The sequence below is a fragment of the Larus michahellis genome, chromosome 4 (assembly GCF_964199755.1).
Source record: "Larus michahellis chromosome 4, bLarMic1.1, whole genome shotgun sequence".
Lineage (NCBI taxonomy): Eukaryota > Metazoa > Chordata > Aves > Charadriiformes > Laridae > Larus > Larus michahellis.
This window is the reverse complement of record NC_133899.1, coordinates 90,085,948-90,102,918: the sequence shown is the minus strand read 5'-3', so window position 1 is coordinate 90,102,918 and position 16,971 is coordinate 90,085,948. Positions and strand designations below refer to the sequence as shown.

Below are 16,971 nucleotides of genomic sequence, written 5' to 3'. Positions count from 1 at the left end.
TCAGAAAATTAAATACCGTTTAGAACTGACAACGTAAAAGTAATGTAATGAAGCACAGTTCTTGTAGTTAAGAAATGAGGGGTTTCATTCATCTTCGTGAAATGCATTTATCCGCGACATTGTAGAACACAAAACCACAAGTAAATTCAAGTAAGAATAATGTGAAGCAATACCAGTACTTTATTGTAGCTTGAAAACATACAATAACAAAACCTACAACACTATTCTACAAAAATGTTTTTCTTCGGAAATCTCTCCCTTTGAAAGAATTTCAAATACCTTTTAGTTTTCTCGAAGTGAATAACATCTACTTTGCCATAACACAAAATGTCAGAACATTCAATGCTCCATTAGGAGTTTGGTAGAAATGTAGACAGCGTTACATTCTGAACAAAGGAAAGCATGGCCTAGCTTGGAGCGTTCTGACCCTTGCGCTCCATGAAGTACCTCTGTCTTAGCGGGACAGTATGCTGAGTCTTTAGAATTCCAGACTCAAGGGACGTAAATACTAGTTTAAGAAGCAGTAATGTTCCATAAGAGGTTTTTTTTGTCTTTACTGTAAAACAAACATTACTCTTGTTTTATTACTGTACTTTTTAAATCTAATCTAAGGATTTCTTAAGATATATGCTCACAAGCTTTTCCTACAAGTGGAAAATATTAAACAAATGCCCTAGGTTCTTAGCAATATGTGATGTTTAATGTTTTACTCGACAGCTATCACTTGGTGGCATCAACAGCAGTTTGAGTCTATTGCGTCTTCTCATTCACACTCTTTCTTTTCCGCTTGAGTGAGGCCACCAAACCCAATTCCTTTGGGACCAAAGTTTTTTGCATAGCAAACTGCAAAAGAAGGAGGGAGGTAAATGGTATTCTGAATATTTTCATACAGAGGTAAATGACTTTTGGTTTCAGTATTACAACCAAATTTAAGTTATTAAAAGGAAGGAAATCTGAAATAGTGTCTTCCCAAAGTGTCCACAGGTTCTAATAGTGAAGCTGGAATCACGTATTTGAATTAAGCAAGTCATATCTGATCTTCTCCAAAAAAAAAAAAACCAAAAAACATTAAGGAATGGTATGTATTTAAGGTCTAAGTAACATTTTCATTCAAGCTACTTTCCTGTCTGAAAATACTCAGTAAAACTTGGTCTGTATGGGTAATACAGGCTGAGTAGTAAGTCAGAGATTTTTCAAAGGGGGTTAAAAGAACTAGAGCATAGTCCAGAAACTATCGATGGTAGTTTAAACCAGGCCATTCTAATTCGGTGTTGCTCAGTATGTGCGGTTATTTGTCACAACTTTGCCAAGGAAGTAGTAATGGTCAGCATATTTCTGCAAATATGCTAATTTGATCACTTGGCAGTTGTCAGACTGCACCCAAAGTCACAGAAGTTAAGTATTCTGCTTTAGGATTCTCTGTAAAGTTTAGCCTAGGATACAAAACCTTTGTATATTTTCCCCTTTAAGCTATTTCTGAGAGTCAAGTGAAGTCTGTGAATTTTCTTGTTCTGAGAAGAACACCTGGATGTATAATTCAGCATGAAAGTGTTTTCTGTACTACCACTGTAGTTGGAAGTATCTTTTAACTCTTACTGGGAAGAAGTACAGTTTGGACCATGACCTTAAACAGACGGCCTTTGAAGATCTGTATCTTTGTGGTTGGTTTGGTTTGCTGTGGTTTTTTTGAGTGAGAGAGACAATGCAGGTACGAGAGCCTGCCCAGCAGATATGGCCAGTGTTCCTGTGAGAAGGTCTGAGAATGGATCTGAGAGATTGGCATATTTGTAGAAAAATTACAATTTCGAAATTTAAATGTTAACGGTAGAAGAGGCAACTGCAATGTTACCGTAGCTCTTTCCTTCGCTTTCAGAAAGTTGTTAAGATAAAATGAAAGTTCACTAAGTTGTTAAGCATGCAACAGGGTGAATCATGATGGCGATACTAGGTCTAATAAGAGTAACTTTAGATTGACTGGATAACCCGGTCCGGCTCATTACAGATCTTACCTTTACAGTAGAGCTCTCCATCTTTGTCTGTAACATTTGTAGATTCTAAACTCTTTCCGCAAATGGCACAGCGGAAGCACGTCTTATGCCAAGGCTGAGGAAATTAAGACAATTCATCGTATGTTACAGAAAGCACACAGCTAGCAGAGACAAGAAACAAAGAACTATTGCTTTTTACAGTGTGAAAACGTTAAAATTGTTTTCTTGGTCTTATGGCTTCTATTTTTAGTCATTCTAGGTAAGTCTTTTTTTTCAATTACTTTATTATCCCATATCAGTATCTCACCTAGTGACTTTGTTCTTAATGCCCAGTAAAAAGCGGGGAGCTACAAATATTACTCTTGTTTTGGCTGCTTTGATGTGCAGAAGTAATATTGTCGTGAGAGTTCCTAGAGCAGAGAGCTAGCATGTCACGTGAGACAGGCTTTTGTTTTTCTAGTCGCCGGAATTCTTTAATATAGCTGCAATTGCCACTACAACTAAACGTTTAAATTATAAATATCCCCAGAGATGGTAGTAGAATGACTATCAGTAAAAATTCAAACTACAGCAGAGAGGTCCTTGGCCTTTTATCATCCCCATTATAAGAGTATGTTTTGTTTCTAGTGCTGTAGTAACTACTTACTTTTCCTCCTCCCATGATCTTCTCTGCAGCATACACTGATTTGCCACAACGGGGACATTTATCCACATCTACTATCTTTTTGGCAAACTTGGAAGGATTAGTTGGTGTAGAAGGGCGAGCAGACTTTGGTGACCCCCTAAAACAGAAGTTTTCAGTGTTTTAAAATACTGCTTAAGATGTTACCTTCGGTCTAGAAATAACGATGTCATGATTTTTTGGTAAGGGATAAAAAAAAATACTAAATTACCTGTATTTAAGACATGCAAAAGGAGGGGAAAAAAGAGAAAATGACAGTATTCTGTTGAGTTCTATGTTGTGTGATTGAAAAGCTGATACTGTAAAGAGTGATGTCACCTGGTTTGGGCTGAAGACATGGAGCTGACAGCAGCCAGATGCGGAAAAGATTAATGAAAAGTGAAAATAAAAAAGAATTTTGTCTTATTGGGAGGCAAGGGGGGAAATACAAGCAAAAGACCTTGCTGTTCTTTGTAACTGGCTGGCTGCTGGTATTCAGTGAGTGGAAAATAAAAATTCGATTTTTGCATGCAGTTGTTTCATTAGCGAGTGTAACGTTTGGAGAGGGAACTGGCGTTCTCAGCTGGCCCAGGGTCAAAGGCGCCTCAGAAAAGCAGCTTTGCTTTGTGTTTCTGGACTTCGTGCTTTATGTCTTTGTGCTGGCGTAAAGCCTTTCACGGAATGACTTTCGAATTATCGGATTGTTGGGCTGCAACAGGTCATTAAATCTACAGGACGTGACGATTTCTGATGCAGAACTCTGCCCGTAATGGATTCATATCTTACAAGGAGCTACCGTTAAATACATTATTTAAGCTTTTATTTCCTGCGTAGCGTATTGGTTAATTGGTTTCCTTATAGTAATACCAGAAGAAAGCGTCGTTGATTTGGAAATGCGCAGCTTTGAGAATCGTAGAAAAATACTACAAAAATGTGCTGTCAGAGATAATTATGTGCAGCTGAGGCTTTTGGAAGATGGTATCCCATTAGAATTCCTTTGTTCAAACATATTCTCGGTGTGTTTGTAAGTGTTATGCGAGCCACAGGGAGGATTTAGAAATGTTATTTCCCCCGTTGAGAGGAGTTAACAGTATGTGGTAGTGTGATTATTTCTCTTAACAGTAAAACCTAACTGTATTTTAGCCTCTGACAGGAAAAAAAAAAAAAAAATATTCTCGTGTTCTACAGTGAATGTGACTTTACTACTGTGCTACTAATGGCAAATTACAATTGCAGTGAATATTTATGTGTGTGGTGGCGTATAAAGTAAAGGCTGCTTCTGCAGAATAATTGCCCATTGAAGGAGGAGATAATTTATAAAGAAGGCTTAAAGAGCCTGAACGTCATTTAAAAACTGGCAAATTACTATGTCCACTGGAGGAAAGGTTGTAGGAAAGTCTGCTGTGCTATTTACGCTAGATGTTGTTATGGAAACAGAATAAAATATCTAAAATACCCGCCTAAGTGACAAGCAGCACCAGAAAAAGGTGTCGTCAGTGGGATTTAACTCACTGTTGCAGATTCAAGCCCAGGTGGTCGCCAGTGTCAGTGCTGAGACATCCTGCCCCTTGTCCGAAGCCAATGCCTTTGGGACCGTATTTTCTCCCGTAGCAAGTTTTGCAGTAGATTTCAGATTCGTGAGCTGCCACCGTGGTACTGTCCAGAGCTTTCCTGCAAGCCACTGAAAACGGGGAGAGACAGGCAGGGATACACATCCGTGTTTTCAAATTTGAATTTATGTGATTCAGCATAATTGCAATTAGTGGTTGGGGTTTTTTTTTTGTTTATCTTTAAAAATACAGGAAAAGGAGGGTGTTAGTCTGTGGTCACTGGGTTGTTGCTAAAATAGTTGTTCGTGCATGCAACGTGCTCCTCTTCTGCCACTCTGAAGTTATATCCTAACCCTAGGAAAATCGTGGGCTCGTCAAGACAATTTGTCTAGATCTGGGAAGCTTCAGACGGATTTGGGATCATCATCCTAAACTCCCAAGCCTTAAAAAAAAAAGAAAAGAAATAAAAAAAAAAAGGCAGGTGTAGTGGTGTTCATTCTTGTGTGCATCTGCACCTTCCAAGATAGTCACTCGGAGTCCGTGGTGGCTTTCTCATTTCAGCCCACCCTATTTTAATGTGGGGTGTTTCTAAAGGAGGATTTAACGTACATACATTGTCCAGACGGAGTCAAGCAGGTTGTGGATTTTTTTTATTTATCTAGCCTCGTTTGTTTGAGCTGTAGTGCAAGGCGAAGCAATGACCCCAAATAACTGGTAGTCGTGGATCTGTTAGAGTTCCTCCAGGATGGCAAGAGTATGACTATAGCTGTTCCAAAAACAGAAGCCTCTTCCTCATCGTGTTCGTTACAGAGAAGTCCTGCTTGGCTTAGCTCACCAGGAAAGGTCTTGGGAGGCTCCAGGACAGAAGTCGTCCTTGGGATGCCTGACATTCATAATGGAATACAAGTTCTATCCCCTACGGCACTGCTTGAACCCCAGCCTCAACTTGGAAGGACCGAAAGCTAACGAGTGCTAACAGGTGCTCATTTGGGGGTCTCATCAAGCAAGTGTCCGTGTTTTGAGAAACACAAGCTACACCTGGAGCTAATGAGTGCTGCTGAGGCCGGTCTCATGTGTGGTTACTCTCATCAGGTGGCCGTGGAAGCCAGATGACTCTCTCCCCAGTTCTCTGCTCATCTGGAACCCGCACAGTGGTTAGAGGCTGAATCCTGTTACTGGTCCAGTGGATCCCCTTGGTGCTTATGCATAAAAGTTGAACAATAATGAATGGGAATAAAAATAGTAGCTACACTCCTCATGTTGGCGCTGTTTGGGGAACTCGGTGTGAGACAGCCCCCCACCCCATCGAGAGAGGGTGAAGCTTTCTGTTTGCAGTGCCAATAGAAGAAAATCAGGGTTTTCATAGTATGCTTAAAGTTTCAACACCTCTTACAAATTGTACAGTGTCAACGGTGATAGAGAGGGGAAAAAAAAAGAAAATAAGAAAATAGACTTCCTCTAGACTCTCTGACTTGCTTTGAAAAGTGCGTGCCCTACAGAGGGCATTCCAGCCAAGCGTGGGCTGTTGATAGCTTGGAAAATAAAGTTGCTCAGCTCATGTAAACATCGGAAACCTGTGAAATACACGAGTATTGAAAGTGGTTGGAAGTTCAAGCTCTAGGAGAGCTGTCCGAGTGTTTGATCAGTCCCTTTTCCCTTCCATGTTTATTTTAACTGTCCTGCTGTGAGTCTAAAATTCATCCACATCAGAGAATTTAAGCTGATAGTGGAACCGCTGCAGCTTTAATTCTGTCACTGTGCCGCGTAGAGGGGAGAATAATTTGCGAGGACCTTTGTAGTGAATGGAAACAAAACGAGGGGCTTCTGTAAATGCGCGAACCTGATCTGGTCGTGCTACAGTCTCTTCTGCTTTGAGGTGATAATTATGTTTGCTAAGGGAGTTGAGGGATGATGGAAACTCTAGCAGCAGATAAAGTGCTTCTATTTCTGGCACCTTGGGGATAGAGTATCAATTCACCGCGACAGATGGAGCAAAAGCCCTTGAAGGGCTATTGTTGAAATAACTTTGAGACCTGTCATCCGCCGGCAGATACTCTTCACAAGCCGGCATGAAGAAGTTTCAGGTTGATGGCGTGAGATCCTGCCAAATGTCCCTCACAGCTGCCGTTTAGGTAAAAGCTGACAGGGAAAACACGGTAGGTAAACGGCAATCTGCATGGGAAAGAGGGTTTGTTGGAAAGGAGCTTCTCTCTCCTAATGTTTGTAGGGAAAAACTATGGAGTGGAGAGAGTGTGATTTATAGTTCAGCTTCTCTCATTCTTACGGTCTTAACAGGTTGCCTTGAACAGCTTATAATTTTGTCCAAATTGAACTTTTTGATCAAAAAATGCTGGCGTGTTTTGTGTGTCTGGTCAAATATAATGTAAAATATAAAATATATTTTCAATATATTTAATACAAAAACATATGAAAGCTCAGTTAAATCGGTTACCTGTTTCCGTACCTGAGATTAGGTCGGGAAGGATTGTCTTTCTTCTGTTGAGAAATGAAATCCTATAATGGGTTCATTGAAAAGCTCGTGAACATGATACACGATGCCGAGTCGTCCTGAGCCGCTGATTAGTGTGTGTGAATCATGGGAAAAGTAAAGCCAATTAACATACCTCCCGCGTGCCAGCTGGGCTTAGATGCATCTTTAGGTTTTGACCTTAAACATACTTCTGCTGGGAATACTTTTTTTAGTACCTAACCTATTAATAATTTAGTTCGGACTTAAAACTACAAAGGGCAAATAAAATAACACCCCCCCACCCCCGCCAAAAAACCCCAACCAACCAACCAAAAAAAAAAACCAACCCAAACCACAACAAATGAAACAAACGGTTGGCGCTAATGGATGTCTGTTGGTTATCCTGAATCACTAACAAAAAAAAATAAAATCAGTCATACCAGGAATGAAGCTTAAACTTGTTCCAGTATTAGGGGGGAGAGAAATATTATTATATTAACTATGCCGTATTAGGACAGCAGTCTATTTTTGTTAGACACTGGAGAGTCTGCTTGTTTGTCGTCTTCTGCCATATCATTTTCTAGCGTTTGATAAAGCACAAGTGTAAATTAATCCTTTTCTCATGATTACTACATTCATGTCCTTCTCCCTCCTGTTTCTCTGGGACCTAGTGTTCATTGTTATGGCAGCACATGGAAGCAATGAGTGTCTGGTTTCCACAAAAGTGAGATTTTTACCATTCTGTAAGAATTGGCTGAAGGTTGTCAATTAACTGAAAACTTTTTGAGGGAATTCTTTTTCACTCGGTCTTTTAGGCATCACTTGCCGGGCACTCAGGGAAAGGCAGAGACGACTTAAGCGTGTCCTTTGGACCGATTCTACAGAGCACTGTGTCATCTAAGCGTTTAATATCAGCCTCATGCCTCCAAACGAGAGCTCTCTATCCCTCCTGGAAAAGACAGTGAAAATTTGGATTCGGTGGCTCCTGAGCCGACATGCTGGAATTCATGCCGCAAAGGTACTAAGTCTCAAGCATTGTCTGCAGAATAAACTGTTAGTCTTTTATCAAATCGTTTACTCCCTCCACAAAGGGCAAGCGGAGCTGAATTGACACCTTTTCTCTAATTTTTCAAGTGCTACCTCATCTGCAGAGAAAGTGAAATTCCCGGAATCTCCCTGCCAAACGTTACCGAGGTCCATGGAGTAAACGAGTAAGTGAAATGGGCCTCTCTGAAATATGGGGAAGGAGGAGACTGAGGCGCTTGTAGGCTGTCGGTGGGAGATTTTGATGACAGCGGGGTAACCTCTTTCAGCTTTCCTGTGTGAAATGAATTAATGTTAGGATTCACCATAAAAGTAGCGATCTCCTATAATATCCTAAGACGACACATTTCTGTCTTAGGAGTGCTGTTTGTTTAGACTGTCTAACTTGAAACAAACCCATAATATGCTACGTTGTGGGACAGAAGGTAGGGTTTCTTGGAGATGGACCTGGAAAGGCTGAGGGATTTGGGTCTCTTCAGTCTGGAAAAAAGACGGCTGAGGGGGGATCTCATCAACACTTATAAATACTGAAAGGGTGGGTGTCAGGAGGATGGGGCCAGGCTCTTCTCAGTGGTGCCCAGAGACAGGACAAGAGGTGTAATGGGCACAAACTTGAGCATAGGAAGTTCCACCTCAACATGAGGAGGAACTTCTTTCCTGTGAGGGTGGCAGAGCCCTGGCACAGGCTTCCCAGAGAGGTGGTGGAGTCTCCGTCTCTGGAGACATTCAAACCCACCTGGACGCGTTCCTGTGCCACCTGCTCTGGGTGACCCTGCTCTGGCAGGGGGTTGGACTGGATGATCTCCAGAGGGCCCTTCCAACCCCTGCCAGTCTGTGATTTTGCAGCACTTGTTGTGTCCCCAACAATAATCATCCAACGCAGGTTTGGAAGAAGAAAAGCTGGGAGCCTGAGAGGCAGGTTGCTCGGGGTGAAGGGCTAGAAAGGGCTTGGTAATATATTAAGAGCTGCTGTGGAGCGGCAAACTGGCATTTCAGAAAACTGGCTGCTGCTTTGAAAACTGATGTGGTAGTTTTCCATCCTTCCGTTACTAAAAGGGTGGGAAACAGGTTTCACCTTTAGGTTTCTAGAGGGTGCCAGACCAGAATCGGTCTTGCTGTGCTATTTCGGGCAGGGTGGTTAACACGTTGCCCTCTGCTTCGAACTTTCCCAGAAGGAAGATGCTTTACAAAACTTTCCCCCTGTGAAATTCAGCCTGATGCTGCTTGCTTCTACCGTCCTGTGCGTTGCTCAGGGTGTTAAAAAGCCTGCTGTCAGTGGCCTGTGAGCAAGCACGTTAAATTGGGGAAACTCTGAAGCTTCTTTATTGCATGCAAAGTAATACAAAAGCAGATTTACTAGCTTTTATGGAAGATTTATACAGAGCTATGGGACTATTGTGAAGTTAGAAGAGTGTAGCCCAGCTTACTGCAGAGGAAGCACGTCTTGTGAAAACTCCTTCCATTGCACTGGATTTCCTCCGCGTGGTACACCGTCTTTTCACAGGCACCGCATTTGGCTCCTCCTCCCCAGTTCGGCATCCTGGTATCTGAAGGGTGGCCTAGAAAAATCGCATTACAGAAATAAATACATCAGTGAGAGTGAATTATTTCAAGCGGAACAGTTTGATCTTAATTTTTTTTTAAATTTATTCCCCCCCCCGCCCTCTCCAGTCAACTGCTATTGCAGGGTGGCCCCGAGCCAATGTCTGCTGGTGAGAATTGCACCGCAAGTACGTGTAGGTTATCTGCTGGCAGAGAGATGAGGCGGCAGCTGGAGTCCACCCAGCTTCTACAGCCCAGCTGAGGACGGGAGACCTGGGAAGACCTTCCTTGCCGGTGGGAGCTGTGGCTGGTGTCACGGGGTTTTGGGCAGGCTGGCAGCCCACATATAGTACCTACCTGTGCGGCAGCGGGAACGTGTCCTATCCACGGGTGAAGGTGCTCCCCCAGCGCTTCGGGGGACAGGGACAGTCTAAATCCTCTGCCACCTTCTTTTGCAATTAGGATATTCCTTAGCTCAGTACGTTGTGATGGTAAATATGTGAAAGGGTTGTAAAGCGTTTCAGTAAAAAGGTGCCAGCATCACTCAAACCTCTTCTGGAGAAGTGGATCTAGGATTTATTTTCCAACAAATAGCCATTTCCTTTCAATCCTGCTCTCCCCTGTATCCCAGTGTAGCCTTTTCCCCTCCGGTTTTGCTTTATGTGTGTTGATCTGGTTTTGCGAGGCAAACTTTAATGGAAGCTAACAAACACTTTGAAGCTTTGCTGGAGTTTAAGCAAAAGTGTGGATGGTATTTGGCATTAAATTTTCTACAGAACAGTGTTCTACCTAAACTCTCTGTTAAGAGACAGCTTATAATACTGTTTATACCTCTCCAAGTGCTTGTTCATCCAGTGCCACGTGAGCTTCCTCGCTAACATGTACAAAGGCAATTTTCTCTGTCAGTGCGATATCGTTTGATACAATTCATACCCGGATAGTTCCACTTTGAAGTTTAACAAATGTACGATGTTATTTCAGAGGATGCTTTAATAGAAAAAGTTGTTGGCTCCTTTTCTGAATTCCTCATACAGCAGCTGCGAGATCACTGTGCTGCACAGCCGTCATAAACGAATAACAGAGAGGTTCCTGAGGGGCTTAAGGCGTGTTTTTCTTTGTCAGTTGTTTTAAAAATCTAAACATCTGATTAAAACAAAAAAAAAAAAAAGAGGAGAGTAGTCCTTACTATTCCAGTTCTTACTATTCCAGGTGCTGTTGAAGTGACCTGCCCAAGGTCACGCAGGAGAGCAGTGTCGGAGCCAGGGCGGCTCAGAAAGTGCCCTTCCTGCTGACTGCGCTGTCACCCCTCTGAAGCGACTCCAGCCTACGGCGTGCCCTTTTGTTTTGCTGGTTTGAGTCATCGTTTCTGGAAAGGCTGGGACGTCATCTTGTCATCTGCCCATCGTATTATCGGCTTGTTCCGAGCTCCTGGCGCAGACCTTCCTTCTCCTTCTTGGAAAACCCGTCACCTTCTTATTATAGTTCTTTCGCAGCCTGCTTGTGCTATTCGTATTTGATTAAATTCACCGTGAGCTATTTGTAACTAAGAAAAGGATTTTGAAGGCTGAATGAGGCCCGGTCCCTGAGAATGTTCTTCTGAAGTCAAGCAAGAGAAAGAGGGGAATTTATCACAGCAGTGCCGTAACACAGCTGGTATTTTAAATGGCTGGCATTTTTGACTAACGTTTTACTATGCCTGTACATTGGACGCCAATGTCCCATGTTTATCACCATTTTAGTGACTTCTGTAGTGTATCTATCTTCTGAATTTTGGAATGAAATGAAAGATTGCCAGCTCTGCAAGCTTAACCTGAAGCCGCGGGGAATTCTTTCTGGCTGCTAACACTAAAAACCACGCAGTGGTATAAAAGACGTGTCTGTGACACTAAAAACCACGCAGTGGTATAAAAGACGTGTCTGTGACACTAAAAACCACGCAGTGGTATAAAAGACGTGTCTGTGCAGCAACAGGAAGATAGCGCAGGAGTGTGCGCACACGCTGAAACAATGGCACTGAAGACGTAGCACGTTTTAACCATCGATGTTTGATAACAGTGGAGGTACCAGCATATCCAAACATCTCCGCTTCAGTACTGCGGTTATTAGTATATCCTTCACCCTGTTTAAGTGGATGCCCCATCCCTGGAAACATTCAAGGTCAGGTTGGACGGGGCTCTGAGCAACCTGGTCTAGTTGAAGATGTCCCAGCTCATGGCAGGGGGTTGGACCAGATGGCCTTTAAAGGTCCCTTCCAGCCCAAACCATGCTGGGATTCTGCGATATTCACTGCTGTGGCTGTTACCTGCGGTGTGCAGCATGCCTGTCGAACTCAGGCAGGAGCCCGTCTCTCCTCCGCTTTGGGAGGCTGACCGACGCTCAGCTGAACAACCTCCCCAGCTCGATGGGCCTCGTCCTCTTGCTGTCATACATCGTTAACCTCTTTCAGACCCTATCGGCTCTCTCGGGAGGCTGCTCACCAGCCGACCTGCTCTGATAGTCGCAAAACAGTAATGATGCAAGAAGGAAAAGAAAACTCAGCTCGCCTCTAACTCTGTTTATCTGTAATGTAACGAGTAAGAAGCAAAAACCTGATGTAGCTGAAATAAGAAAAATAACTGCACGCGAGGAACAGGCTGAAGTTGGTCCCGTCTTACTCAGTGAGGACTTTACTGGATAGCACTCTTAAAATATATATTTTATATATATTTTTGAGGTGCTGGAGCGTGTCCAGAGAAGGGCAACGGAGCTGGTGAGGGGTCTAGAGAACAAGTTCTGTGAGGAGCGGCTGAGGGAGCTGGGGGTGTTCAGCCTGGAGAAGAGGAGGCCGAGGGGAGACCTTCTCGCTCTCTACAGCTCCCTGAAAGGAGGGGGTAGCCAGTGGGGGTCGGTCTCTTCTCCCAAGGAACAGGCGATGGGACAAGAGGAAATGGCCTCAAGTTGTGCCAGGGGAGGTTTAGGATGGATATTAGGAAAAATTTTCACACCAAAAAGGTTATCAAGCATTGGAACAGGCTGCCCAGGGAAGGGGTTGAGGCACCATCCCTGGAGGTATTTGAAAGACGGGTAGATGAGCTGCTTAGAGATATAGTTTAATGATGGTTTTTGTCAGAGTTAGGTTGATGGTTGGATTAGATGATCTGAAAGGTCCCTTCCAACCTAGGCAATTCTATGATTCTATGATTTTTTTTTAATTCTTTTAAATGGGAGATAAAAGAACAGCGAGAAATCTTTCATGGAGGTAAAATCTTCTCGTCTCATTCCTCCATTCTGTATTTTCTCCTATTCTTAAAATACTTTTGTATTGGTGGCTTTTTTTTTCTCTTAAAAGAATACTTCAGGTAATGCTTCAAACATTTTAAGAGAAGGAGAAAAGATGGGAGATAAAGATCAGTTTTGCGACACTTTCTTGAAAATGGAAATGAGATTTTTTTTGTGTTCACAATCTTCCCTTTCAAATCACGTTTCCAGTCGAATCCCTTCCTGGCTGGAGCAGCGCTGGAGGAGACCAGTTTGTATCTCCTACAACTCTAAAGTCTCTCTAAAACTGCTTTAGTTCCCCTCAAAGGCACACCAAGCGTTTCAGTCTGCGGCACTGGGATGCTCGTTAGAAAGTAGCTCCAATTACATCATTAGCTGAAGGCAAAAAATAATCTCTGAAAACGTCTGATAATGCGCGATAGCGAACCTTGTGCTGTTACGGGCCGTGGTTAGAGCTCTTAAAAGAGCCATCGCTCCTGGTGCTAAGTATAGTAACGTGACTGGGCATGCACACACATTTTCCATGTTTTCTTGGCATCACCTGATGGGAAGCTGTAGGAGAAAGAAGTCACAGTAAAAAACGTTCCGGTAAGGATGGGGGCGTGAGAACGGCAGCGGATGCCGTGGTGTCTGTGGCTGGACGAGCTGCTGGGTGAGGTATCGGGGCAAGTCCCTGCTCCTCACATCCTTGCTTTGTTCGTCTCTCCGAGCCCTGGACGGCAGTGGCCATCCCTGCGGATGCTGCCTGTGCAGCCGCGTTACCCTGAGCAAGCAAATTCCACAGGGTGTATGGCATTCAAAGGTTTCTACCCATCTAAATTACAGCAGTGGATAAATCTCCATCCTCACAATGTGCAAATAGAAGTTGTTCTCCTATTTGTCGTAGAAAAAATTATACCCGAAGTCTTACTTAATTTCAGCGGGTGTCAGTATCTAAATCCCCTTGAAATTCCCTGCGCTTTGTTGGCTAAATCTGGTTAACGTGCCGTGGCCGCCGACCACGTGGTCCTTGTTATATTTTGGTGATCTCGTGGGCAGTAGAGTGGGCCCACTCGAAATGGATTAAACACGTGACAGAGACATTTTTGAGTACGACTATTGCGGCGTGTTGGCAGGCAGGCACGGTACTGTTAAGCTGGAGGAGCGTTCTTGGTCGTGCTCGAATAGTCTCCAGCAGCTCGTGTCGTTCCTTTTCAAAATGAAGCTACTACGGGGAGTAGAATTCATACGCGTTAGATTTGCGGCCAAGGGTACGTGCCTCTCATTATTTAGAGCTTGTAACTCTGCTATATAGGCTACCCTCGGAGCAAGGAAGCCTTTGAAGGGTTTCTGTGCTCTGCACAGGCATGACAAAAAAACCACGTGAGCCGTCTTGTGTCGAGCTATTAGTCATACCGTACAAATCTGGATGTCACGCAACTGTCACAGAGCGTCTCACTCTGGTCGGAGTGCTATTGATAAGAATATAATCCAAAAATATATTTAGATCCATTGATCTAAATGGGAAGCGGGTGCAGTTCTGTCCCGACGAAGTTGTGTAGAGGAGTAAAAGGCAGCGCTGGTGTGAGACAGCGCGGTGCAAGTGGAAAAGGTGTTGAAAGTAATTCCGGTGTTTCCTTGCTAAATATGAGGCTTTTCCCTGCTAAATGCTGAAGCAGTTGATAGTCTAGAGCCCAGCTCATCTCTGAATGGGCTGCAGAGGGCCCGTCTGGGGTGGCTGGGAGGATTATCTCAGGGTGCCACGTGTGCTACAGGGTGGCTTTGAGGGGGATGAACAGGATGGGACATGTCGGTCTTGATGCCGGCTGGTGAATGCTGACCCGGGAGCGATGGGTAGGATGTGCCTGGTGTCTCTGTTTCAGTCCCAGCTAGCTGTTTGGTCTAATCTCGGTAAAAGACTGATTCCTAACCTAATAAATAAACAGCAATGGTATCAAATTAAATCGCTGCCTACATTGAAACGCGGGTATCACGGCTACGTTTGAAATTCTTTTCCCAGCTGAAGCCTGTGGGAAATGCCAACGCAGCCGGGACCTCATTCCGGTATCTAATCACGGCTCCGCCGCTGACCCGTCCTGTGACCACCAGGCACTCGCTCCGCCGGCCTCAGCGTTACCGGCCTCGCCAGCGCCGTGGGGATAATGACATAGAGCTTCCTTTATAAAAGCAGTAATAAAATGCTGCTGTAGTTTCTCTCTTTCTCTGCAACTAACACTCACTGTGTTACGTTTTATCTTCATGTGCCCGCAGCGTAAAGCACAATTCCTGCCACTCCACCAAAAAACAAAGCCGAAAGGTGTGTTCGTCAAAATCCACTCCATTGCAGCAAGCGTTACCCCTCGGCAGAATCGACCCACAACAGAGAAAACGTTTGTGGCTGAGGAGCGAGCTCAGTTAATGAAGGATGCAATATCGTTATGTACTTATAATCATATTTCTTATATTCCGGTGCACTCAGTGGACTATAGACACAGGTAAACTCTATTAGTTAGTGTCATAGATTGAGCCCCCACCACGATCTCATGATGACTCCCATTTTTCCTTTATTTCTGCAGTAAACCAACACATGGAGATCAAGGGATGGGAATTTCCACGCTGACACAGGAAAGTAAATGCTGATTTTTTTCTCTGACACTGGTGACTCTAAGTTACGGGAGCCCTTTTGAACAAAAGATTTTAAGTGACTTGATACGAAGCACATGATGTACAAAGGTGATGGAATCCCTTGCTTTCTCTAATTCTCTAATAATTTCTAATTTCTAATAATTTTCTGTTATTTTCTGGCATAGTGATGTTGCATTTCTTTTCAAACTTCCTCGATCCACACTTTTGCAGAAATTCCAGGTTGCACCTCCAAAAAATAGGCACTGGAACAAGGTACTTGGCTCTGACTTGAGAAAACCAACCCCGCGCTTACACGCGCAGAGTTCAGTTTGATTCCCGTTGCTGTGGGGAAACCGCATCCTGCTGTACAAATGACCCGTTCCTTTTTCCAGACCTAATCCCGGGCTATCAGCTTTCGCTTTTCCTCCCACAAAATCCTTCTCTAAATCCTTATCCACGCACTAAGTCTTTTAAGTGCCAAGCAAAACTGTAACCGACTGCGAAATGTTGCCGTGATGATTGAGATCAGACACCGAATTATTTTATCTACCCGCAAGGCGTTATTCTTTGAAATGATCTTACCTTTAGGTAGAAAAATTTTCAAAGTAAATAATTTTTATTTTTAAACTATCGGGGCTTTTCCGAAGACTTGGCCAGTCGTGCTCATTTAATGCTTGAGTGGTGGATGTGGGAATTCTTTCATCCTGCATTCTTATCTGGCCGTTTTCTGTCGAGTCTCCATAGAAGTTTTCTTCTCATTTGATATAAAACCAATATATAACCCCATTATAATAAAAACCAAATATTTTGAGCTTTTGGGGTTGTTTTTTATTTTTTGTTTGTTTGTTTGTTTGTTTGTTTGTTTTACTTCTAGAATACTTTTATCCGAGAATTTATGAAAGCACGTAAATCTGTGTGCTTTAAAAAGTATACGTACAAAGACACGCTGGTTGTGGAAAACCTAATTCTGGACCTTTCTAACTAAATTTTGTAAAGCTTCTGAAACCTGTTACCCAGTCTTGCGTGTACTCAAAACACGTCTCTCGTTAACGAGGATCTCCACCGCCCCGTTCCTGTAACACCGGTCGCTACTACCCAAGCCGAGAAGCCCAGAAGAATCTCTCTTATCAGTTGGCTGCTCCAAGCCTAAAATACTGCTGTCAGCTCGGTAGGACTCGTCTTTCTGTACAATACCTACACCTTTTTCTTTGTCAAGCAATAAGCTCTTTCTACTACCTGTTAGGAAAAAAAATAATAATAATACCCTTATATCAGACAGGCTTGGCAGAACGCGATATATTCTACTTACCGGCGTCGCTTGATGTTTCGCCCTATTTTCTTAGGGCTCGAAGGGTTTGAACGCGACGGATTCCAGCACTCTTTAAATGCAGTGGCCACCGCTGTCGGCCCTATAAAAGCTGGGAGGGGAGGGGAACGCGAGAGGGCTGCGGGGATCTGAGCAATGCCATTGCTATCATCGAGCTGAAAATAACCTCTGACAAAAGCCTGGCATTTTGTCCCCTTATGTCCACTTGTGAGTAGGTGGACAACAATGCAGCCCCTCGGGTTACACCTAGAGGGCATTCCGAACTGCAGCCTAACCCATCAGAAATACAGATTGAAGTTTTACGGTCGCTACCGCATTGCTTAAAGGTGAATCATAAATAACAGTTCCTGAAGCGCGGATTTACTCATAAACGGTCACATTGCTAAAAGTAATTTGCCAAAATAGCTATTAAAAAAAACACCAAACACCTGTTTGTAGGAACCTCTGGAACTCAACGGTTTTGAACCGAATAGAATTTCATTCAGCAGTTCATGATCTGATAGATACAACTGGCTTGTCTTTTAGGG

General features: G+C 43.5%; 1 protein-coding gene across 1 annotated transcript; it reads right to left on the bottom strand.

The window, feature by feature from the left end:
- Positions 1-162: 162 nt before the first annotated feature.
- Positions 163-16,701, bottom strand: CSRP3 (cysteine and glycine rich protein 3). Its single transcript, XM_074586328.1, has 6 exons — positions 16,427-16,701; positions 9,141-9,272; positions 4,162-4,330; positions 2,635-2,770; positions 2,010-2,103; positions 163-843 (listed from the first exon to the last, which is right to left on the bottom strand). The coding sequence occupies exons 2-6, from the start codon at positions 9,250-9,252 to the stop codon at positions 764-766; spliced, it is 591 nt and encodes a 196-aa protein (XP_074442429.1). The 5' UTR covers positions 9,253-9,272; positions 16,427-16,701; the 3' UTR covers positions 163-763.
- Positions 16,702-16,971: the final 270 nt, after the last annotated feature.

Bases quoted from the DNA above. Each gene is read 5' to 3' on its own strand.
- CSRP3 (XM_074586328.1), bottom strand. From the start codon at position 9,252: ATGCCGAACTGGGGAGGAGGAGCCAAATGCGGTGCCTGTGAAAAGACG. The intron at 2,104-2,634 runs GTAAGTAGTTAC...TAATTTCCTCAG, and splicing joins AGATCATGGGAGGAGGAAAA to CCTTGGCATAAGACGTGCTT. The intron at 844-2,009 runs GTAAGATCTGTA...CTTCTTTTGCAG, and splicing joins TGGAGAGCTCTACTGTAAAG to TTTGCTATGCAAAAAACTTT.